Source organism: Mandrillus leucophaeus, unplaced genomic scaffold (assembly GCF_000951045.1).
Source record: "Mandrillus leucophaeus isolate KB7577 unplaced genomic scaffold, Mleu.le_1.0 Scaffold319, whole genome shotgun sequence".
In the NCBI taxonomy this organism is placed as follows: Eukaryota; Metazoa; Chordata; class Mammalia; order Primates; family Cercopithecidae; genus Mandrillus; species Mandrillus leucophaeus.
In genome coordinates, this window is record NW_012103354.1 from 2129043 (window position 1) to 2155707 (window position 26665).

Here is a 26665-nt window from a genome sequence, read left to right on the forward strand (position 1 = left end):
TAGGTTCTGGTCTGGCCTGTTGTTCTGGAGCTTTTTTCTGCAATTTAGACTGAGTCTGCTTATATCTGTGAGCCAACTAGTGATCTCTTGCTGCTGATCAGAAGAAACAAGAGGAATGGGTAACATACAGATCTAGTTCTGGGCACATACTGGAATCAACTGACTACTCCATATTAAGTTAGTCCTAACAACTGTCCAGTTCATGGAAAGCCTTCTTATTTAGTTTACTTGGGATAATTTTATTTTGCTTTACTGTTGTGGAAAATATTTCTGTCGTCCTCTTTGTGTAGGAATACAGGATACACTTATTCAACATTTTCTTATATTGAACACTTATTAATCCTTCAGATTTCCATTTTCTCACAAGATTCAGTTATGAGTGTCCCTCACCATACTGACACTGACTGAGCTACTCTCTACCTTGAATAAAAGAGACACTAATAGTTAGGCAGAAATATCATTGGTTCTATTCAGCCTGAAGAAGTTAAGAAAGATGGATCTTCATCACTCTACAACCCCTAGGATGAAGCATTCCCTTGCAAAAAGGAGGGCGGAAATATGTCAGAAGCATTCAAACCAGAGTGACTCCATGTTGAATAGGGGCTAGGTAAAATGAGAATAAGATATGGTAGGCTGCATTGCCAGGAGGTTAGGCATTCTTCACTACAGGATGAGATGGGAGGTCAGCAGGACTGATTTCACAAGATACAGATCACAAAACCCTACTGATAGAGGGAGATGCAGTAAAGAAGCTGGCCAAAGTCCACCAAAACCAAGATGGCAGTGAACGAGACCTCTGATCGTCCTCATCATTCATTATTTGCTAATTATAATGCATTGCTCTCCTTAAAGACACTCCCAGCAGTGCCATGACGGTTTACAAATGCCATGGGAACATCTGGAGGCTACCCTATATGGTCTATAAAGGGGAATAACCCTCAGTTCTGGGAACTCCTTAGCCCTTTCGTGGAAAACTCATGAACAATACCCGCTTTGTTTAGCATGTAATCAAGAAATAACCATTTATATACTTAGTCAAGCAGCCCATGCTGCTATTCTGTCTATGGAGTAGCCACTATTTGATTCATTTACTTCCTAATAAACTTACTTTCACTTTACTCGCTGGGATTGCTCTTGAATTCCTTCCTGTGTGAACCAAGAACCCATGTGGCCTCCCAGGTTGAACTCCATTTTTGGGTTTTGCCCTGTGAAAAGTCTGGTAATGATTTATAAATAAAACATTCTTTTTCCAGAAATGCATTTGGAGCAATAGCTGTTTCTGTCAGGCAAGTCAAAATTCACGTCTGTAATTCACAATAGGATTACCCAGAATTATGGAAAATCTAATTAAGTGAACCATATTACCTGAGACCCACAAAAGACACTTAATGTTGCCTTTGAAAGTCCTGCCTGTCTAAGAGGTGTTCCGCATATGCTTCAGAAAATACTCTGCGTTTGTACTAAGCACTTGACTAGTTTGCTGTATCCCATTACTTTTCTTTTATCCTTAACTTAAAAAAAAATCCCATTACTTTTGATAAAGGACACTAATACACCTGAAAAGAAAGAAATAGGCTTCAAAGATTGGATTATTTGAAGCAACAATGAGATCATTATGAGGCTATTGTTGATGTCTGCTTTCTTAAAATGAAGGGGGTTGGGAACACTCTGTGGTATATATAGAGATACAAAAAAGCCATTTAAAAATGTGGCAGAGTTTAGTCTAATCTCAGTGTGATGGCACGGTTTGGTGAGGTACATTAGAAAGAAGTCCTTTAGAACAGCCCACACACACGCTGGTGAAAGTCAAGTTTCTGATCAGCGGAAGCCGCTTGACTTTCTGCATTCCTCCTTCCTGTTCAGTGGCATCCATCCACATACTCTGATTGAGCTGGATGGATACGTGGGGACCCTGGTGGATTATGGGCACAGGATGGGTTTCTCAGAATTCTAAAGGCTCTTGGCAGTGGTAATTTAAGGCACTCTCTTCTCTGGCTTTAGCAACTATTTCAAAAGACCACATCAAGCCCTTTTCTGTTATTAAGGCCACCTTGGGACAATTCCTCCTCTCATTGTTTATACCTTGCAAAACAGACTGTGGAGAGTGGTTCTCTGCAGGACATTCGATTCCAGGGAGAATATGCAGATTGTTATTCTTAGTTCAGTTCTCCACTGCAAATCTTTAAAGAGCTCTCTCAGGTCATTACTTATGAATGCTTTATTTTTCCTCTTTCTAGAATCTGGGCTGGTTGTTTCCATAGAAATAGTTTAAAAGGAGGGGACTGTTGTTAAATCAGGTTTTGGGAAGAGAGGGCAAGGTAGATGCTATAAAAATTATCTTTTTCCTCTTGATGCTTCCCCTGCCCTCTCTGCTTTTTCTCTATAAAGTGAAGAGTTGAGATTCTGGTTTTTTTTTTCACTCTTTATTTTATTTTGAATAAGTTCGTTATCATCATTGTATCTCAGTTTTCCCATTGGTCTATTGAAATAAAGGACTAATAGCTCAAAGTCTCTAGAGTGTCATTCAACTCTAAGATTCTAGAATTTAATAATGCAGTAAAATCTCCACACTTGAAAAGAAACGGTAGAATTGATAATACCTACTCTTGCAAGAACATTGGTACCTAATTCTACTCTGAACTTTTCCCCTGCACATCTTTCCGCTGGTTTCTGAAAGCTTTAAATGTTTTAGGCCAGGTGCGGTTGCTCACTGTTGTAATCCCAGTACTCTGAGAGGCTGAGGCAGGTGGATCACCTGAGGTTGAGAGTTCGAGACCAGCCTGGTCAACATGGAGAAACCCCATCTCTACTTAAAAAAAAAAAAAAAAAAAAATGAGCCAGGCGTGGTGGCGCATGCCTGTAATCCCAGCTACTCACAGGTGGAGGTTGTGGTGAGCTGAGATTTGCCATTGCACTCCAGCCTGGCCAAAAAGAGCAAAACTCCATCAAAAAAGAAAGAAGGAAAGAGAGAGAGAGAGACAGAGAGAAGGAAGGAAGGAAGGAAGGAAGGAAGGAAGGAAAGAGGGAGGGAGGGAGGGAGGGAGGGAAGGAAGATGGAAAGAAAGAAAGAAAGAAAGGAGAGAGGCCAGGTGCGGTGGCTCACGACTGTAATCCCAGCACTTTGGGAGGCCGAGGCAGGTGGATCACGAGGTCAAGAGATCGAGACCATCCTGGCTAACACGGTGAAACCCCGTCTCTACTAAAAATACAAAAAACTAGCCAGGCGTGGTGGCAGGCGCCTGTAGTCCCAGCTACTCGGGAGGCTGAGGCAGGGGAATGGCGTGAACCCAGGAGGCGGAGCTTACAGTGAGCCGAGATCGCGCCACTGCGCTCCAGCCTGGGCGACAGAGCGAGACTCCGTCTCAGAAAAGAAGGAAGGGAGGGAGGGAGGGAAGGAACGAAGGAAGGAAAGAAAGAAAAGAAAGAAAGAAAGAAAATGTTTTTAACTAAATGCTGTTTATTCCTCAAACAGCCCTTCTCCTCTTGAGGCCAGGAACAGCACCACTGTCTTCTCACTCTCCTCTCACTGCTGCCTCATTCTCTAACCTCAATCTTTTCGGTTCCTAAAACCATCTACATCTGCACGGTTTCAAGAGTAGCCCCTTTTTCTCAACCCAAGCCTTATTTTTTCTGGTTCAGAACCATATTACCTCTCACCTGAACTATTGCAATGCCTCCAGAAAGTCTTCCTTGACTACATGCCCTCCTCTCTCAAGAAACTTGAAGAATCCCCTGTGCCTGTGCTGCCTAGATGGTAGCCAGTAGCCCCATGTGGCCAGTAAGCGCTTGCAGTGTGGCTAGTCCCAACAGAGAGTTCCTTTAAATATAAAATGTACATTAGATTTTGAAGGCTTAGGACAAAAAAAAAAAAGTCTTGAGAATGTATATATTGATTCCATGTTAAAATGATACAATTTGGGGCATACTGGGTTAAATAAAATACACTGTAAAAATTAAGTTCACTGATTTTTTGAACTTTTTAAAAATATGGCTTCTAGAAAATTTAAAATTACACATGTGACTGACATTATGTTTCCATTAAACAACACTGGTCTACTTTATCTCATCTCGTCACATATACCTATTATTGCATTTAGCAATCTCTATTGTAATATTGGTTTCTTGTTTCTCCTTAATAGACAGTGGACTCCTAGAGCCCCTTTATGAGGCTTATTCTTTATCGGATTGGTGCATGGTATCCAGGGGTTACAATATGTATTTATGCATTCTTGTTGACTAAACAAAACTCTTAACTCATCTTCTTAATCACCTGCTGTGGACCAGGCCATGTTCTGTGTTACAGCAGTAAGCAGCAAAGAAAAGGTCCCCGCCTTCATAGACTTTACATTTTGTGAAGATTACCATATGACAGGTACTTTACAAAGTACACGCAATGTCTCTTTTTCTCTTGGCAGTCCCCCTGTGAGACTGGTCCTAGAGTTCCCCCCCCCCTTTTTTTTTTTTGAGATGGAGTCTTGCTCTGTCGCCCAGGCTGAAGTGCAGTAGTGCGATCTTGACTCACTGCAACCTCCACCTCCCGGGTTCAAGTAATTCTTCTACCTCAGCCTCCCAAGTAACTGGGATTACAGGTGCATGCCACCATGCCAGACTAATTTTTGTATTTTTTTTTTTAGTAGAGATTGGGTTTCGCCATGTTGGCCAGTCTGGTCTCGAACTCCTGACCTTGTGATCTCAGCCTTCCAAAGTGTTGGAATTACAGGCGTGAGCCACTGCGCCCTGCCGGGTTTTTCCCATTTTTAACAGGGCACTGTGGAGACTTGTAGAGGCTGATTTCCACCTCTAGTGTAGTGAGTTGTAAGTCTTGAGCTCTAACCTTCCAACTCCTTCTGACTCCTGAGCCCATCCTCTTAACTATTTTGTAAGAGCTGCCACTCCTCACCTCCATTTCTCCTGCACACCTGTGACAGCTTGGCTCCCCTCAACCCCATGACTAGAAATTCTGAATGGATTCCCATTGTTCATCCAGTAAAGTCCTGATTCCTAATACTGGAATTTAAGGACCTATCACAATAGCAGGGCCTCTGCATTGTCTAGCCCCAGAAGGCATGATTGCTGTGATGCTCTAGGTCACTGGGGCCTCAAGTTGTATACAAAGCAGCCCTGCCAGCTGGGACCTAGACCTTCAAAATGAGATGAAAACTTCCATCTAGGCAAAGTCACTTATTCTCAGCACAGACTCACAAGCCCCTGCAGATATGCATGGGAGACCTTTTACGGGCTATTTCCAACCTCCTGTTTTGTAGAAGGAGATTGTTAACCCACAGGGAAAAGTATTTTTTCTAAGTTTGCACTGTGGTTCAATGGCAGAACCCAGGCTAGATCACTAGCATCTTGGCTTTGGTCTAGAATTATTTTTCTTGTCTCAGTCTTCTTAGAAATTCAGAGAAGAAGGCATTGTCTATATCTGAACAAGTGATTCATGCAGCTACATTATTTTGGTCTTGACTAGCAGAATCACCAAACTTTTTTCCTCTTGATTATGGTAGTTTACTATGTTTGCTGTTTTGATGACAAAAGAAATCACTCAAATGAGTTTACATACAGGAAACTTGTTGTCATTCAAGGGCATTACAAGTGATCTCAGAAATTCAGGAACAGATCAGTAGCGTGGGCTCCATGAAGACAGCTGCTGAGGGAGTCCTTAAATTGCCAAGATCTTCAGATGCCATGTGTTCTGCTATTTACATGACTCAGAGACAGAGGTCACGTTTGTTTCTCTTTAATCTGTAACTGGTTTGCTGTAAGCCTTGATTTCATTGAAACATTGGTCATGAGATGTCATTTGGTAGTTACTCCATTTCTCAAGTTCCTTGTAACCTTCCTATTTTAGTTCCCTCACTGACTGCAGAAGGTTCTTGTTTTCTTTCAGTGAAGTTCCCAAAGAAATCTGATTCACCTGTCTTATCGTTTTGAACTAGGCTGAGACAATCAATGCTTGGTTTATGATTTACTTGTCATTGAACTCGGTGTGGTTTAATGAGCCATAGCCCAAAGTGGGAATGGAAGCTCCAGGCATTGGAAGTGGTGGATATGGGAGTTTACTTGCAAGAGGTTCGAGTAGGCAAGTATTGAAGTACAGGACCGATACTTTACAAATTTATCTGCAGAAGTGTAGTCATGGATTCCTTTGTGCTCTTATACATAGTCCTATCTGTACTGAACACATCATATCATCATTCATCTGCTTAGACAACAGTCTCAGTATTGTTTGAGAACAGTCTGCATACTGGAGGTACATTGATGCCTGTGTATCCTCAGAGTTCAACCTAGGCCTAGAACCATTGAAAAGTTATTGCCAAGTGAAGGAACAGACAAATAAAAAAAGCTTGATGCATATTTACTGCTTGGAGACAAAAGGAGGTTTACATATAGGCCTTTGATACCACAAATGACATGACATTATGTTAAGCATCTGTTTATCATCACCGCTTTGCTCTAATCTTCCCACAGGTATCTTAGCTCATACGAAAGAACAAATGAAAATAAAATCTGTTTCTCTTTCCACACATTCATAGTTAGAGATGACACTGCAGACAGAGTTATTTCCTGTATGTGTTGATATATGATATATATTATTCATCTGAATGATCATTTGAAAATATTACACCAAGAAAAAGACTGTCTTAAGGACAGAGTAGAGTACAAATAATAAGTTCTTCATTGTACATATTGTACTTAATCATGTTATCATTTGAAGATGATTTAGTTACTTAAATAGATAAATTATCACTGAATGACTATACAAGTTTTAGGTCTAGGGTGTTATATTGGATTCCTATAATATTTTGTGGCCATGAGACCCTAAGAATATAAAATCTGATTGTATTTACTTAAAAAATTAGTGGAAGTCACATCTAGCAAACATTATGTTATATAGCAAATAAAATTTTTGGAGCTGAGATGACCCTTGGAGTTGGTCATGCAATCTTCTTATATTGAAGATTGGGAACCTGGATTTTCAGACATTGATAGCCAGGTAAAATAGTCCGAAGTCAAGCTTGGCTTCTGCAGTCCTGTAAACTTGCATTTGAATTACAACGTTGTCAGTGATTCGGGGTGTACTTGGGTGGGTTACATAAGGACACTGAGACTCACTTTCCTCCTAGATAAAGTCTGAGTGATATATATATATATATGATATATATCATATATATATATCAAATATATATGATATATATCAAATATATATATCTCACACACACACATATATATATCTCACATATTATATATATGCAGTTGTGGTGAAAATGAAATAAAATAATGTATACCAAGCCCTGAGCATACTGTCCAGCACTAGAAAAATCAAGCACCTGACAAAGGATAGTATCTGTTTTTATGACAATATAATGTAAATCATGAGTGTTGGAACCAGGATTTGAACCCAGCTTTGCCTGACACAGGTAGTGAATGATCTTTCCACTTTCAAAGCAGAACTTCTGTCATTCTCTCTCTCTCCAGAAGCAGAGACTCAGATCTCCACTGAAGCAGTTTGAAAATTTCCACTCACCTTTGCAGAGAGCTGGGGTCTTTGATAAGGGGCCTTATTTGCTGCCTACTTTAACATTTGAATTTGGTATTAGAAATTGGAGCAGCATATGCCATAACCTTTTTACAGTCTCTGCTGTGTATTTTGCACCTGAGAAAAAGTGATTACCCCAAGCTTATGCCTTGCTCCAAGTCTAGAAATCAGGGGAGAAGAATTACTGGGAAGTGTGACTCAATAATTCTTGTAATACTTCTTCTCCCCTATTCTCTGTGATTTCCACAGACGTGGCATAATTCCTGTGATTTGATTTGAAATGAGAGACCAGCTCAGTGCTGAGTGATGAGATCTGAACGGGGAATAAAATATGCTTGAATTAATTTGCATAATAGAATTGGATTGGTTACAAAGCTGTGTTTGTTGAAAGGGATACCAGAGCCCCTGAGCTCACCAACAAGGGGACTTTGCAGATACAGAATGGGGTTTTGAGCTCTGGTGTGGGCCTTGGTAATATTCTTAATGTAATAATAACCTGTCTCTAACTGTAAATTAGCTACCTAGAAATGAAAAAACAGGTCAGCCCATCTGATCCTTCCAGCTCTGTGGGGAGAGGACAGCTGAAAAACCATATCTGCTTGCTTTCTGCTAAGCGCTTTCGTCTTGCATTCTCCACCCAATAACAATTTCCAGCAGGAGTCCAAATATACTTAAACACCCGTATATGTCATTTTCTTTTACGGAGACAAAAGCAGGCACAGCAAGAGAGTTTTATGCTCAAGGCGCGGTAGCTTATGACGGACTATCTGCTCTCAAGATAGAGGGGTGAGCCTTCCCTTTCGAGCTGGTGGCTTTGCACATCTATTTTCCTGTCATGTTATTACTGCTGTGACTTTCAACAACATTTATTTTTCCCTCCAAGCAATATGCTCCCATCATAAAATAAAGTCCTCCTATATGTTTTAGTAGAATCCCAATGCTTAGGCATCCTGGCATACTGCTAAAAAGTGTTTTAATGGATTGTTTAAGAACTACCTTGGGGGTCTTCATTAAAACCAATTAGAACATTGATATATTTCCCTAATTATTACCAACATCAAGGTCTCCTTAGGAGGGCAGCCTCCTATTAATTTTCATGGGAGATTCCTACTAAGTCCCTACTACTGAATACATCAATCAGTTCTCTCAATTCTAGAAACATTTCATAAAACGGAACAAAACAAAAAACAAAAACCACTCTGAATACACCTTTTCTAACGTACACATTTAGAAATTCTGAAACAGGTATTTAAAATAAAAACCAAAGATCAAATTTTGTGTCATATGTTGTTTAAGGACCTGGTTATACTATGTTATTGATGGTTATTGATGGACTGATGTAATTACCTCTTGTTCATCTTCACTTTGGTTATTTGGATATAAAATGCTTTTTCTTTCTTTTTGGTTTGGATATTTTTTTTTATTACAGTCTACTTATCCATGCTACCAAAATTTAAATTATCATCATTTTAAGGCTATTGTGTCTATTTGTATTAGTGTGCCTAAATTTGAACTGCAGTGTTCTCTTAGGTAAAATTGTAGAGGGTAGTAATACAAGTCCTTGAACCAAACATTCAGAGTTCAATACCAGCTCCTTCACTTGCTGGCTCTGTAACCTAGAACAAATTACTTAATTTTGATGTGCCTCAGACTACTTGCCTGTAAAATGGGAATAGCAATAATGCTACTTTTTAGGGTTTTTATGATTTGATGACTCAACTCATGGAAAACATGTCCAAGAATGTTAGGTGGATAACACCTGGCAAATTTTAACTATTATTAGTATTTTCATTCTAGTCCTGTTATTAGTATACGCTGAGCTCCAATGGTAATTTACTTCCCACATTTAGCTGGCTTCCAGGTTACTGCTTTTTATCACAACATCCATATAATTTCCTTATGAACTTCAAACTCAAACAAATGACAAGAGTTGTGGTTGTTCACTGGTTAAGAACATGGATTCTAGGGCCTGACGCCATGAGTTCAAATCTCAGGTCTGCTATTTACTAGAAGTGTAAGTCTGCATAAGTTGTTTAATGTGTCTGGGACTCAGTTTCCTCATCCTTTAAGAGAAGAATATTCATGGCTCCTATTCATAAGGTTGTTATAGAAATTAATAGATGAGTTACTATTTGTAAAGCTTTTAGAACAGTAGCTAAGGAAAAGAACTTGCTACATAAATTTTCATTCTGAAAGTGAATATTTTTTTTAAAAAATTATGTCTTAAAATCAATCTTATATGTACCTAAGATTAACCATAAAAATAACTTTCCGTATTACATATAGTCATATAAGCATTTAAAATGATGGGCCATTGCTCTTAAAAGCAAGTTGATTCAGTATTCTTTCCAAAAGAAGAAAAGAGATAATTTAATCTTTTTAACAGATTGAATGTTATTGTTTATTGATCATGTGGAAACTCTTAAATTCATTAGTATTAAGCTAGACATTTTTTTATACAAGAAAAAAAAGTTGTCATCTTGTTTCAACACTTCTAGTGTTAGAAATAATTGTGCTTTACAGCAAAATGGCAGCCAGAAGAAAGAGGTGAAGAAATATCAACTTTAATTAAACCCTTTCTTTCTAATACACTTCACAGCTTATATGCAAGAATAATTTATCACTGTGTGAATGAGCATTTAATACTTGGCATGGTGCAAGATGGGCAGGGATCTTGCCTCACCATATGCTGTTTCCTTTTTCTTTCTTTCTTCTTGAGTTTTCACAGAGTCAATGTCAAGTTTGGAGTTGAAATTTGAGATTCAAATCATATATTAAAATTTTATTGATGGCCTGCTTTGTGCTCAGGTGCCAGACATATAAATGTGAATAAGATATAATCCCATCCATTCAGAAGTTTCCAGTCTAGTAAGGAGATACTGTATGAATCAGAAGAAATGCCCATCACTAGTTCACTGAAACTAATTGTGAATATGAAGCCATTTGAAGAAAATTTTACACAGGCTTCATTTTACAGAGTGAGATAGAGCCTCTGAGAGTAGAATCAATGATGTTCCATGGCAAATTAGTGCCAGATTCTCCACCAAATCTCGAGTTTCATGACTTCTGCCCAGAAATCTTTCTGTTGTTTCATATTGCCTCATTTTAGCATCTAACCCCTCCTGGGGCCTTCTTTGTGCTCTTTCCAAACAGTCAGTTTGGCTTTCTAGAAAGAGCATCTGATGTATTATTAAAGTACCTGAATGTAAGGAAGAAGTTGCTAAATGATGACACTGCCTTTTCCATCTTTCTCTCTCTCCCACGTAGCCTTTTACATTTCCCAAAGTGTCTGTTTACAACAAATATCAAAGATTTCAACTCCCCTATTCCTTGAATAAAGACTAACATAATACCATCCCAAAATATTATTGAGAAAAGTGACAGTCACCAGGCATTAAGTGCACATCTGTGGCCTCCCAGATACCACTTTGCCATATTACAAAGGAAACAGAAAGACTTGGGCTGGTATAGTCAAAGGTCATCAAAATGGAATGGATCTGTATCTACAAATTATAATTTCACCAGTTCTTTTATTTTCTAGGTTGCTGAGGTCAGATGGCTATGGTATCCCAAGTAACTCGTTTGTTCTCAATTCCCATCTTGGAGAAAGCACCTCATCACCCTCTTTGGGGCATCTCCATGTTCAAGGCATGGGTACCCTTACAGTTCCATGTGGCTGAGGAAGCCTCACAATTATGGTGGAAGGCAAGGAGGAGCAAGTCACATCTTACACGGATGGCAGCAGGCAAAGAGAGAGCTTGTGCAGGGAAACTTCCCCTTATAAACCTGTCAGATCTCCTGAGACTTATTCACTATCATGAGAACAGCATGGCAAAGACCTGCAACCATGATTCAGTTGCCTCCCACTGGGTCTCTCCCACAACACATATTAAATTCAAGATAAGATTTGGGTGGGGACACAGCCAAACCATATCAGACCTTGACCCATTATTTCTCCTGTAAATATTTCCGTAACCGTCAGTGGTTTCTTGAGATCTTCCCCTGTATTGTGACACTCTGGGAAAAGAAGAAGGAGCCTAGTGCATGCCCAGTTCCCAACTCTGTGTTCAGGCCTGTATGGGTGCAACAATTCTTGTCATCCTCATTGTTCACATGAAAACATTGAGGTTCAGAGTGATTGATTGGCATGCCCAAAGTAACCCAGATTGTAAAATATGGAAGTGGTATTCTGATCCATCTGCAGCTGACCTCTAAGTCTATGTACCTTCCACTATGCCAAGATCCATGCTCTTTCCTTCTTGCTCCCTTTTTCCCTGAACCATTTCACCCAAAGAAGATAGCAAAAAAATTAGGTGATGACAGTGATCCCTACAATGCCCAATAAGTTTTTCAGTTTCATTTAGACCCAGATGCTGAAACAGAACGTTATCTTCAATATCAGTGTGTCATCCTCCTGAAAAAGAACTATCTCAGGTTCCCTCACATTGGTGGTGAACTCATCTGATTCTCTTTCTGGAGTCTGGGTGGCACTCCAGAGAGAGAAGGTGATTCTCCAGAAAACAAATGTATGATTCTAAGAGAGGAGAACAAGCAAGGGGAATTCCTTAGAGAAGAATTAAGTTTTCAGCATGAGAAAGTCCGATGAAGAAGTCCAGAACCCAAGGCAGGAGTTAAGGACTGCCAATGAGAACCAGAGTGCTGGAGAGAGGACAGGAGTGACTGTGGGTCAAAAACCTCTGAAGAGTGTAGAAAGGTGAAAGGCATTAATGGCTTATCCTCACTGGTGTTGAGTAGCTCAGTCATGGCTGGGTGCTGGGAACACGACCTTGGGCTGGTTAGTAGGACATACTGTTTTGTTTTATTTTCCTTCTCCTAGTTAGTGAAAGCTTGTAAAATATCCTTTCTGAGACTTCCAGGCTAAGCAAGGTAGGATCTTTGGCTTCGTGGATGGATCTTTGCCAGACAAAAGCAAATCTTCCTCCTTGAATTGACACTATACCCTTAACTGATTTACCAAAGAGACCTTGACCCATTATTTCCCTATAAATATTTCAGTAGCCATCAATGGTTTCTTGGGATCTTCCCCCTACATCCCTTCTCTAACAGGATCCACTGCCTGCCCGCCTTCTTCATTACTACCTCCAGGCATGCTGAACGTCTTGGAACACACTGTGCTTTTGGATGTGATGTTCCTTCTGCACGGAATCTCACACTTTCCTTTCTTATTACAGCAATCCTCACTAAAGGATTGAGTCCAGCCATCCATCCTCTCCCTGAACTGAACCCCAGTGTGGATTATATGTTCCCCATCTGGACTCCTTTAATTCCCTGTTTTCTTATTAAAAAATCATATATAAGCACAGTTTTGATCAATTATAATAACAGTTAAATATGGAGTGCTTACTAGTACCAGGCATCGTGCTAAGAGACTTATATGCATTACTCATTGAATCCCAGTGGCAGCTTTGTAGTGGGTACACTCTTATCCTCACTTCATAAATGAGCAAGCTGAGCTCAAAGCAGTCGGTGAGCTTCCCCAAAGCCGGTAGTTCCCACGTGATAAAACTGATGCCCAGTCCTGAAGGCTTACTGAATGGAATGGAAATGAAGTGGGGATTCGGCCTGCAGCTAATCCAACCTCTCTCTGCTTGCAGAAGCTGACTGGGGACGTGGGCAGCCCTGACGTGATGAGCTCAGCCAGCAGAGACATTCCATCCCAAGAGAGGTCTGCGTGACACGTCCGGGAGGCCACCCTCGGCAAGACCACCGCACGGTTGGTGGAAGGGGTGACAGCTGCATTCTCCTGTGCCTACCACGTAACCAAAAATGAAGGAGAACTACTGTTTACAAGCCGCCCTGGTGTGCCTGGGTATGCTGTGCCACAGTCAGGCCTTTGCCCCAGAGCGGCGGGGCCACCTGCGGCCCTCCTTCCATGGGCACCACGAGAAGGGCAAGGAGGGGCAGGTGCTACAGCGCTCCAAGCGTGGCTGGGTCTGGAACCAGTTCTTCGTGATAGAGGAGTACACCGGGCCTGACCCCGTGCTTGTGGGCAGGGTAAGGCTGCCTTCCCTCAATCCTGAGCTCTCCATCCCACCACTGGAATAATCGTCTGTGGCCAGAAAGAAACAAAAGGCCCACAGGCATCTAAGAGAGAAAACACCAATGGCCTGAACAGCCAGTAAAACCACCCAAATATTGTACATAATATGTTATTCCAGACACTTATCCATGTTGAGAATACTTCTTAGGTTTTTCCATTTAGTTTTATGGAGTTATATCATAAAACTCATTTATCATATTATTTAAATATGGAGTCTCTCTCTGTTGCCCAGACTGGCATGCAGTAGTGTGATCATAGCTCACTGTAATCTCAAACTCCTGGCCTCAAAGGATCCTCCTGCTTTAGCCTCCTGAGTAGCTGGGACTACAGGCTCATGCCACCATGCCTGGCTAATTTGTATTTTGTTTTATTTTTTGTAGAGAAAGGGTCTTGCTGTGTTGCCCAGGTTGACTTCAAACCCCTGACCTAAGTGATCCTCCCTCATCAGCCTCCCAAAGTGTTCGGATTGCAGGCCTGAGTCACTACGCCAGGCTCAAACTCCATTTTGAATGACTGCTTAATAGCCCATTAAACAGACATAGCCATAATTGGTTTAACCATTTTCCAGCTGAAGGCATTTCCCTGACCACACCCTAATGCCAACCTGAATGCTCCTCCTTTGACCCTTTATCATAGCTTTCCTTTCTGTATTCGATGTGTCTACTTATTAATCTGTTTACTTGACTACACTTCAAGCTGCTTTGTGTCAGGGGCAGTGTCATCCTTGTGTACTTATGTCCTGGTGCTAGATCCAACTTTGAGGAGATGAATGAATATGTATCAGAAGGTTGGATGTGGTTTTATCCCTGTTTCCACAGGCATGGTAAAACCCAGTGAGATGACTTCCCGTTCCAGGCTCTGTGGTCTCTGTGTATCCCTTACAGAAAAGTGCAAGTAGAGAAAGAGAGTCCAAAATACAAATTCAAGAGAGTCTGGAAAATTATCTACAATTCAAGAGAGTCTGGAAAATTATCTACCCACTAGCATTTGTAATAAAATATACAGTTATCTTTCAGATGACAGTGACATTAAAACTACAAAAAGATATGTGTGGCCAGCGCAGTGGCTCACACCTGTAATCCCAACACTCCAGGAGGCTGAGGCAGGTGAATCATTGGATGTCAGGAGTTCGAGATGAGCCTGCCCAGTATGGAGAAACCCCGTCTCTACTAACAATACAAATATTAGCCAGGCGTGGTGACGAGTGCCTGTAATCCCAGCTACTCCAGAGGCTGAGGCAGGAGAATTGCTTGAACCTGGGAGGGAGTGGTTGCAGTAAGCCGAGATGCGCCACTGCACTCCAGCCTGGGAGACAGAGTAAGACTCTGTCTCAAAAAATAAATAAAAAATAAATAAATAAACGAGATAATTATTAACAATGCCAGTTAATATGAACAATATTAATAGTATTATTCATTACTAATGCAATTTTCATATTTTTTGTTAAAGTATTTTTATTATTTAAATTTAAATTATTATTATGAGACAAAGGCCTCCATCTCAAAAAAAAAGAAGAAACAGAAAACAAAAAGATCTTTAGATACCTAAGAACTGAAATCCTATGATGTGGAGCTGCTGTGCTAGGCAAAATGTAAACTAGATTAAGATAGCTCCTGACCTCAAAGAGGTCTAGTGGAAAAGAGACAGTTACCTAAGCAATTAAAAAAATAAAAATAAAAAAAAGAAAATGAAGAATAATGAGGAAATTCTATGTAAATGATTATGAATTTACATAGTAATATTTGGGAGAGATGTCAAAGGAAGGTTTCAAGGAGAACATGGGAATAACCTGTAACCTAAAAGATGAACAAGAATTATCCAGTGGAAGGTAAAAGGGAAAGACAGTAGGTTTGTGGGGTTTCTGAACCCTACTGATTTCTACAAAGTTATCTTAATTGTTCTTTTACATGAGAACAACACTTCATATTCACATAATTGACATACTTGAAGGAGATTCATGTTAGAATCTCAATGACATTGTGTAAGTTTGGAAAAATTTCTTCTTGAAGATGTACCAAAGGAATTTCACTCATTTATATCCCAAATGGAAATATGTGGAAGTCGACGTGAGAAATGGAAATGGAAATAATTGGCATATGGAATTCCCCAAGTAGAGGAGATGGGCTGTGTGCCCAGAGAGGAAAAATAGATTTCAGCCATGGCAAGGGATGTGGAGCTTGAATGATGTGAAGGGCTGTGCATGAATCATTCTGAGATATGAATAGAACCTTCTGCTTTGGGGACTTTCTCAATGGGAAGCAGTGTGTGTGTGTTCAGGTTGGGGGTTGCAGAAGAAACAGGATCTGGAGAGTCATTTCAGCATCTCTGTGGAATAAGCAATTGTCATGCCTACTAGAAGAAAATATAGAAAAAAAAGAGGGAAAAGGAAAACTCTAGTATTATTCATGCTGTGTGACCTTCAAAACCTAGGCGCATGAGGACGAATCTGATGTCGGGTTGGATAGGGGAAAAATAAATAAAGTGGTTGGTCCTGTGGACCTTTCTTTTGAAATGTGCTGAGACAGTTCCCTAGAAATAGGAGGGATGGAGTAGATGGTTTATTTCCTAACAACCTTTGATTTGATGACATTCAAGGTTGAATACTCAAGATGCCCTGAAAAAGTGAAATTTGGTAAACCATGGACTTTCAGATTTCTTGTGGAAATATAGCCTGTGTCATGCTGTGCTATGCAGAGAGGGAAGCCATTCGTCTTTGGAGTTAGGAATTGGCTGTGTATGCCTCAGCAACTGGATCCCTTGATAGTGCTGAATGGTTTCTGAAACTGTGTTGTTTTGTGTTGTGTGTGTGTGTGTGTGTGTGTGTGTAGCCTAGTAAGTATCCATGTCAATTGTATAAATCATCTTTGTTAGATACAAAAAAGAGAAGTTATATCCAACTTCCCGACCTGAAAACAAAGTAGAAAAATAATACGAAATGTTTTGTTAAATTTTTAGTTATTTGGCTGATCATGAAATAGATCTGGTTAATTTTCAAGAAACTTGCCAATTTTTTATGTAATATAGGAAGGCCTCTAGAAAGATTCAATGTCTGGGCATTCCCATTAAAGTCAGCATTGTATTTATAGTTTCTTGTTCCTCATTCATACGTCTTTGCCCTAACTTCTGCCAGGTCTGCAGCAGGGTAAACAGAAGAACAAAGTTAAGTCTTCCCTGAGATGGGAGTCGGGGCAGAAACTTTGCCTTCATTAAGGAAACTTGACTGAATGAAGATTGGGGCAATTCTGTTCATCTGTCCTAGGCCATCAAACAGCTTTGTGTTTTACTGTCAAATGGACTTATTCATCAGAAATGTGTTAGCCATAATTTCATGACAACACATTGTTATGAATAATAAATTCTGAAGGAAAGTCTGTTTATTTTTTCCTCCGAGGAACAAAGAGTACTAAAAACAAAATGGTCTTTGTAATTTGTACCTACAGGTAACTCCCTGAGCTGAAATAATGTGGTTTCACTGAAGCACGGCAAATCAGTTAGATATCTTTGGGGAAATTGAAAGAAAACTAAATATTTAAAAATCAATGTATTCAACCTTGCTTTATGAGCAAGGTCTCTAGGCCTTAGTCTCATAATAATAATCATGAGGTAAGGTCTCTAGGCCTTAGTCTCATAGTAATAATTTAAATTGAAATAATAAAATACCAATTTTCACAAAAATATAAAAATGGCATTAGTAATAAATAATACTAATATTATTACTATTTAAATGGCATTGATAATAATCATAGTTTTTATTTTAATTAATTAAAATTAATTAAATTAATCATGCCCAGTTAATTTTTGTATTTTTTCTAGAGATGGGGTTTCAGCATATTGGCCAGGCTGTTCTCGAACCCCTAACCTCGAGCGATCCACCTGCCTCAGCATCCCAAAATGCTGAGATTACAGGCATAAGCCAGTGTGCCTGACCTCTTTTTTGTTATTTTAAATACCATTTGAATAAAGCTCTCTAGTTTGCAATGGCTTTTCTTACTTAGTAGGTAGAACCAAGGTCTTTTTTGCTACTTGACTGCTCTTGAAACCCACTAGAACAGTAAAAATAATGCTTGCTTTTTCCCACAAAGGGCAGAATGAGGACCAAGGACCTCAGATTAAAATGACAGCTGCAGAAATTGAGGTTGAACAGCAAGGCGGGGTGAGGAGTGTTTTTGTTACAGGAAAACCAGATGTGATTTTTGGGAGACTTTCGTGTTTGAAAACACAGAGCAGAGTGAGGTGGAACAGAAGATGGTTGGAAGTTAAGAGACCTAGTTGATTTCTTGGACCTTACAAGTGTGAATTTAGGCAAATATCATCTTATCTCTAAGCTCTGTCAAAGAAGACAAACTTGGGGATGTTTAAGATTCTTTCTGACACCTAAGAAATTGTATACATACCAACCCATACCACTAGTCCTACCTGCCTTTAGGGTTAGGATGGACACTTCTTCCAGGCAGGCCACATCCGCAAATCCTCATACCCTGTGTACCGCAAAGCAGGCCTTCTGGAAAGATCTGATCAGTTCAATTGTTTGTAGTAACAAAAGCCAGGAAACAAGCTAAGTGTTCTTTAGAAGGGGACTGCTAAAAAAAAAAAAAAAAGAAAACCATTGGCCGGGCGTGGTGGCTCATGTCTGTATTCCCAGCACTTTGGGAGGCTGAGGCAGGCAGATCACTTGAGGTCAGGGGTTCGAGACCAGCCTGGGAAACATGGTGAAACCCTGTCTCTACTAAAAATACAAAAATGAGCTGGATGTGGTAGCATGTGTCTGTAATCCCAGCTACTTGGGAGGCTGATTTAGGAGAAAATACTTGAACATGGGAGGCAGTGGCTGCAGTGAACCGAGATTACGCCATTGCACTCCAGCCTGGGTGACAGAGTGAGACTCCACCTCAAAAACAAACCTCCAAAACAAAAAATTTTAAAAAAAGATAATAACCTCCATACAGTGGATGAGGAAGATCTATAGTTATAAACGTGGAATGGTCACCTGAATTTATTGTTAGAGGAAAAGGATGAGGTGAAGAATGATGTGTGTACTCTGGAACTTTACTGTATAACATAAACTAGGGCCCATATGTATTTGTGTAGATTTCCTTGCATATGCATAGAATAGAATATCTCTTATAGGATTCACAAGAAACTGGTTACAGTGATAATCTCTGAGCAGAGGAGAAAATGAAGGAACGGGAGTCAGAGTTGAGAGGAAGACTTACTTATTGCATGAATGTTTGCTAATATGTTTTTAGAAATAAACATACATTTATTTCAAACTATTGAGATACGTTTAGGTTTTTGTATTTTGTATATGTGCATATATATGGAAAGAGGTGAAGGGAGAGCATGAATCTTAGAATTAAATATACATATATATGTGTGTGTGTGTATGTATATATACATATACATATATATATATAATATATTTATTTACTTATTTGAACTCTGGCTTCACTGTTCTGCAGTGTGACCTTGGCCACGGCTACCATATTCTCTAAGGTTGCCTTTCTCCTGTTGTAAAATAGGATGAGAACATCTCCCTTTCCTGGCGTGTGTGTGTGCAGCAGATTGTTGCAATCACTTGTAAGTGAGATTCCCCACTGCATTCCTCATGAAATTAAAAATCTCAATTTCTCTTTTTTCCAGCTTCATTCGGATATTGACTCTGGTGATGGGAACATCAAATACATTCTCTCAGGTGAAGGCGCTGGAACCATTTTCGTGATTGATGACAAATCAGGGAACATTCATGCCACCAAGACGTTGGATCGAGAAGAGAGAGCCCAGTACACGCTGATGGCTCAGGCGGTGGACAGGGACACCAACCGGCCACTGGAGCCACCGTCAGAATTCATTGTCAAGGTCCAGGACATTAATGACAACCCTCCGGAGTTCCTGCACGAGACCTATCATGCCAACGTGCCCGAGAGGTCCAATGTGGGTGCGTACCGTGGGAGAGGCCTGCTCTGCTTCCAGGCCTGGTGTCTCTGTGGTGGGTGGGCTGAAGCCCGTTCTTCCAAATCAGGAGGTAGAGCTTCTTCTGTGTCTTTTATGGCAAAATAACAAAAGGAACAAAAATTCTTTTGTTCCTCTGTAAAATGGGAATAACAATTTCTAGTCTTGTAGGAATAGAGCTAATGCACATTCAGTCACTAGGGCATATTGATGTCTAATAGGTAATGACAATGGTAATATTTGTTGCCTGTAGACACTGTGCTAATTAATGACTTACATGCACTATTGTATTTAGTTTTTGCAATGATTAATCTTTACAGTAGGGTAATTCCAACTCACCATATTTCACAGATAGGAAACCCACGCCAGAAACAAGTTAACTAATTTCTTTAGGGACATTTGTGCAATTAAATGGATCTAAAATGCACATTTAGCCACAGCACTATGTCACCATGTATTAATTCAGAAGTAGGTATATCTTTTCAACATGCTTGAAGACATATTAAGTTGCTAAAGGATAATTTTTTGAAAGATTTCGTCAAAGAATTAGCCACCTTCTGTCTATAGCTTTCTTTATAACATGCACATAATGAAACATTTATATAATGTTTCTTTTGAGAAACATTCCTCATATTAAGAAAGGTTTGTCTTTCAAACAGTGAGTAGAACTGTTCTAATCAGGGAGTGAGTCTGCTTAAAAGAGTCTTAGAACTCAAATGAATTCAGGATCGTTTTACAGACAAGAAAACCCAGTACCCAGTATAGGAAATCAACCTACTTAAGAAAGGTAGGTTTGACTTTAGAACGCTAGGATCCTTCCACTGTGCATACAGAGCTTTTTATGCCAGAAACTGGTGCATTCCTTCTCCACAAGGAAAAGTCAGGTACTTATCCAAAGCCAGTCTGAGCCATTTCCTACCTTCGTCTCTTCCATTTTCCCTGCCCAGTCCTTCAGCCTCTTGGTGGTTAGCATGTGTATTATAATGAGAAACAACAAATATCAAATAAATCCATATAGAGGAAACAGCAGTGTCAGCAACTGAGTGTCAGGGGTCGGGATGAGGTGGAAAGTCAAGTCATCAAAATAGATAATCTGGGGAAATTTTCATCATTATTCTCACCTTTGCGGGCTCATTGATGTTTAGGTATAACATTCAGGCTTTTTTTTTTTTTTTTTTTTTTAGTTTCAATTTTTATTTTAGATTTGGGGGTACATGTGCAGGTTTATTTTATTTTATTTTATTTTATTTTACTTTATTTTATTTTATTTTATTTTGAGACAGAGTCTCCATCTGTTACCCAGGCTGGAGTGCAGTGATGCTATCTCGGCTCACTACAACCTCTGTCTCCCGGGTCAAGCAAATCTCCTGCCTCAGCCTTCCGAGTAGCTGGGATTACAGGTGCGCACCACCATGCCCGGCTAATTTTTGTGTGTGTGTGTGTGTTTTTAGTACAGATGGGGTTTCACCATGTTGGTCAGGCTGGTCTTGAACTCCTGACCTCAGGAGTATATATATATATACACACACACACACACCCCCCACATATTTTTTATCCAATCCACTGTTGATGGACACCTTGGTTGACTCCATGTCTTCGCTATTGTGAATAGTGCTGCAATAAATATACAAGGGCAGGCGTTTTTCTTGTAGAACAATTTATTTTCCTTTGGGTCTACAAAGAGTAATGGGATTGCTGGGTTGAATTGTAACTTTTTTTTTTTTTCCTGAGATAGAATCTCACTCTGTTGCCCAGGCTACAGTGCAGTGGCACGATCATGGCTCACTGCAATCTCTGCCTCCTGGGTTCAAGCAATTCTCCTGCCTCAGTCTCCTGAGTAGCTGGGATTACAGGTGCCCACCACCACACTGGCTAGTTTTTTTGTATTTTTAGTACACAAGGGGCTTTGCCATGTTGGCCAGGCTGATCTGAACTCCTGACCTCAGGTGATCCACTCACCTCGTCCTCCCAAAGTGCTAGGATTATAGGCATGAGCCACCGCGCCCAGCCTTTAATTGTAATTGTTTTATTTGAGACTTTTCCAAATTGCTTTTCAGAGTGAACTAATGTACATTCCAACCAACAATGTATATGTGTTCCCTTTTCTCCACATCCTCACCAGCATGTTATTTTTGACTTTTTAATCACAGCTGTTCTAACTAGTGTGAGATGGTATCTCATTATTGGTTTGATTTACATTTCTCTGATGTTTAGTGACGACCAATTTTTTTTTATGTTTGTTAGCCATTTGCATATCTTCTTTTGATAAGTGTCCACCCATGTCTTTTGCCCACTTTTTAATGACATTGTTTTTTTACTTGTTGAATGGTTTAAATTCCTGATTCTGGATACTAGACCTTTGTTGGGTGTGTAGTTTGTGAATATTTTCTCCCATTCTGTAAGTTGTCTCTTTACTCTGTTGATAGTTTTCTTTGTTGTGCAGAAGCTCTTTAGTGTAATTAGGTCCTGCTTGTCAATTTTTATTTTTGTTGCAATTGCTTTTGAGGACCTAGTCATAAATTATCTCCCAAGGCCAATGTCCAGAATGGTGTTTCCTGGGGGTGTTTTCCTAGGGCTTTTATAGTTTGAGGTCTTACATTTAAATCTTTAATTCACCTTAAGTTAATTTTTGTATATGGGGAAAGGTAGGGGTCCAGTTTCATTCTTCTGCATCAGGCTAGCCAGTTACCCCAGCATTATTTATTGATTAGGGAGTACTTTCCTCATTGCTTAATTTTGTCAACTTTGTTGATAATCAGGTGGCTGCAGGTGTGTGGCTTTATTTCTGAGGTCTCTATTCTGTTCCATTGGTCTGTGTGTCTGTTTTTGCACCAGCAACATGCTATTTTGGTTACTGTAGCCTGGTAGTATAGTTTGAAGTTGGGTAAGGTGATTCCTCCAACTTTGTTCATTTTGCTTAGGATTGCTTTGACTATTCGGGCTCTTTTTTGGTTCCATATGAGTTTTAGAACAGTTTTTTTTTTTTTCTAATTCTGTGAAAAACGATGTTGGTAGTTTGATAGAAATAGCATTGAATCTGTAGATTGCTTTGGGCAGTGTAGCCATTTTAATGATATCAAGTGGGAAAACATTCTATGCTCATGGGTTGAAAGAATCAATACCATTGAAGGATCAATATTCCATTTGTTTGTGTCATCTGTGATTTCTTTCAGCAGTGTTTCGAAATTCTCCTTGTAGAGATAGTTCACCTCCTTGGTTAGATGTATTCCTAGGTATTTTATTGTTTTGTGGCTATTGTGAATCGCACTGTATTCTTGATTTGGCCCTCGGCTTGAGTGTTATTGATGTATAGAAATGCCATTGGTTTTTGTACCTTGATTTTGTATTCTGAAGCTTTACTGAAGTTTTTGATCAGTTCTAGGAACCTTTTGGCAGAGTCTTTAGAGTTTTCTAGGTATAGAATCATATCATTAGTGAAGGGAAATAATTTGACTTCTTCTGTTCCTATCTGGAAGTCTTTTATTTCTTTCTCTTGCCTCATTGCTCTGATTAGGACTTCCAGTACTATGTTGAATAGGACTGGTGAGAGTGGGCATCCTTGTCTTATTCCTGCTCTGAAGGAGAATGTTTCCAGCTTTTGCTCATTCAGTGTGATGCTGGATGTGGCTTTGTCATGGATGGCTCTTATTATTTTGAGGACTCAGACATTGTATTACGGCATATGACAGTATAGTCTTTGTTGTCAGACAGTACTGTGAATCATGGCTGCACTCCTAATCAGCCATGCGAACCCAGGCAACCTGTTATAGCTTTCTAGGTTTTCATTTTGCCATCTATAAAATGAGGATAATATAAACTATGTTGAAGGTTAAATGAAATAGATGTGAAATACAAAACCATTGGAAAGGATGTAGCAGAGTTCTAGAAGGAAATTAAGCATTAAAAATTAATAATTTCCCTAGCCACGCGATGATGGTATTTTCCTTTATAAATCTATCCTGCCTAGAATAGTGACTGACAAATGAGAAGAGCTCCAAAGAGGTTGTTTCTATGAAATAATGAATTATAGAAGAATAACTAGAAAAAAGTGAGATGTACAACACACAAAAATCACTGACAACCCTATAAATTAAAGGTAGTGAGAGGCTGTGGAAAGTGGCTCCCTTGCCTCCCATGTAGAACCTTGCCCCTCTGCTGAAAATGTTACAGAATGAACTTGAGTTTTGTTGCGTGCTGGATTGGGGTTAGACTTTGGCAGTTACTAACTTTGTGAAATAGATTACAAAGCTTCATATATCTCATATTCAATTTCTCAATATTACAGTGGATGTAAAAAATGCCCAGCAGAGGAATGCTGGCAAAATACATGGAATGTGCCCCCAAATCATGCTGGCACAGAGAAATTCGATAATTGCTGGTTTTCTTCTTCCAGCTCCTTTCTCCCTACTCTGAAGCCCAGCACGCCATGCCCCAGATACTTGCTATTTGTGACCAGCCAGCAACAAAAGTTGTTTTTAGGAAAAACAGAGCCCCATCTTTCTTCAGTTTTCTGGTTTCCCTTCATTCTGACCCATGAATGCTCCCCTTACCTCTCACCAGATGTCTACTGGTGATTTCTGTTACATGGCTACCAGACCAGCTACAGGTGGGAAGATGCAATTATCATGCCAGTAGGGAACAACATTCTGCTCAATATTTATGGCCATAAATTAATTGAATTGTAGTATTAGCAGCAATTTTATTACATGCAAAGCAACAATAAAGTGATGTATTTATTGTTCTGCTACAGATGGAAGATTGCACTCTGTCCTTTCATGAAAGCAATGTATCGTTAATTATCATTTATTATACTCTTTGGGAAGATTTTAATGTAATTATTTGATATACTGAACATTTCAAGTGCATGAGTTGTAAGATATGTTTGCAATGTTTGTAATATTATTTTAATCACCAACCAATGCAGGATGTACTATAAATACAGAAAGTTCATTTTTAAACTGTGGGCATTTTTATAGAGAAGGAAGGAAGGTTGGTTGGCTGGTTGCTTTGCATCTCAACTCCAGGAAAATGACAGAATGTTGAATAATTGTGGTGCCTTCCTCAGGGTTAATTTTAAAATAAGACTTTGTAAACAAGAACATACCTTGAAAAGCTGAGAGGATGTTGCTAATTAATTTATTTCACTTTTAAGGAACGTCAGTAATCCAGGTGACAGCTTCAGATGCAGATGACCCCACTTACGGAAATAGCGCCAAGTTAGTGTACAGTATCCTCGAAGGACAGCCCTATTTTTCGGTGGAAGCACAGACAGGTACTGTGGAATGTCACTGTGACTGTGACACATGGTGAATAAGAAGTCCCAGGCCTGATCAGAACTTGTTCAATTATCTGTTTGATCAAATATGAAAAAGGAATAAAGAGGGCTACCCTATAGGGTTAGTGTGAGGATTAAATACTTGGCCTGTGCTTGGCACATAGTTAGCACACCGTGAAACATTTATTATTGTTTTTTCATATTTCACGATGACCCAATAACAAATATAATCTAAAAACTCAACTTTAATGCCAGAAGTAAGACAGCAATAAGGACTAAGGCTTCCACAGTGCTCTCTATATTTCTCAGGTAACTGTTGCCATATCTACAGAGAGAAAAAGCTTCCAAATGTCTCCTAAAGATTTAAGTGAGCATGGCACACGTGCCAATATCCAGCAATCATGTAGAATTCAGTTATTAACTTATCATTGTTTTCAGTGACAGGTGATAATAGTACATGCTTGTATGAGCATTGTATATATTTAACCCATTTGGTTCACTCTTTTACAAATTAATATTTACATTTTAATGTATTGCATGAAATATGCACCTCCTACTTTAAACGTAATATGCACCATCAGAACATTTCCGTGAATTGTGTGCAGCAATTGACTTAGAGAAGATTGTGCTGGAAGTCAAAAAGTATGAGTTTAGTCATGGATATCCATGCAATGGCCACTCAAATATTTCAGTCTTTAGGGTGTTTATATCTGAGAAGAATAAGGTTATTACTTGCATGTACAGGAAAACATAAATACAAATGTTGTATAGTAAGTTTTATGATTTGCTTGAAAAGACATAATGACGCTTCAGTATGGCTGCTTTTGGTTGTAATTATCATGTTGAAATGATTCTTGCCCAGGGTATGGGCTATTTTATTCAGCATTGCTTCCTCAGTGCTCAGAACTTTCTTGTCATAATGTTATAAATGAATATCTGTGATGTTGCCTGCTCACCTGTCCAGGTATCATCAGAACAGCCCTACCCAACATGGACAGGGAGGCCAAGGAGGAGTACCACGTGGTAATCCAGGCCAAGGACATGGGTGGACATATGGGCGGACTCTCAGGGACAACCAAAGTGACGATCACACTGACCGATGTCAATGACAACCCACCAAAGTTTCCGCAGAGTAAGTAGGTGGGCTTGGTTTTCCCTTTTCTGTGGTGCCACAGCCAGCCCTCTGCCTCCTCTAACCTATTCCTGCTTTACTCCCGTATCAAAAAGAAAATCTAGAAAACGAGGGGCAGTTCGTATCATTCTTACAAAAACAAAACACAAAAACAAGACAACAACAGCAATAACAATGTCGGGGAGTAGAGGTAGGAGGAGAATGAAAAGATGTAAAAAGTTCTACAACCCTGGAAACAAAACATTGTTTTTGCTAAGTATTTTGCTTGGTAGTCGTGATGCAATCTAGTAATTAATGAACCTTTTCTGCCTCAGTGTCCCTATTTCTAACCTGGATATAACAGTACCTGAATCCATTATCAATTACTATGTAACACATTGCTGGAAAACAGTGGTATAAAATAATAATAATAATAATTTGTTTTTATCATGTGTCTGGAATTTGGGCAAGGCTTGGAGGAGACAGCGTGCCTCTGTTCCCCACAGCAACAGCTGGGGACAGCTCCACTGGGGTTGGAGGATTCACTTCCAAACCAGCTTACTTGCATGGTTGGCAAGTGTGTGTTGATTGCTGCTTCCTGTGTGGGCTGGTTTTGGAACGTGTGATTCCCAAGGGCACCAGGCAGAAACTGTGTTGCCTTTTGCTAACTAGCTTCAGAAGTCCCATGGCATCGTTTCCACTGGAGTCATCAGGCTGCACAAATCTAAG

General features: G+C 39.7%; 1 protein-coding gene across 1 annotated transcript in view; it reads left to right on the forward strand.

Moving 5' to 3' along the window:
- The window catches only part of CDH11 (cadherin 11, type 2, OB-cadherin (osteoblast)), a 193189-nt gene that overhangs the window by 121454 nt on the left and 45070 nt on the right, over positions 1-26665 (forward strand). The window contains exons 4-7 of the mRNA XM_011987902.1: positions 13156-13555; positions 19242-19536; positions 24703-24822; positions 25790-25957. Coding sequence (XP_011843292.1) covers positions 13328-13555; positions 19242-19536; positions 24703-24822; positions 25790-25957 — 811 coding nt within the window. The 5' untranslated portion in view covers positions 13156-13327. The remainder of the gene's footprint in view (positions 1-13155; positions 13556-19241; positions 19537-24702; positions 24823-25789; positions 25958-26665) is intronic.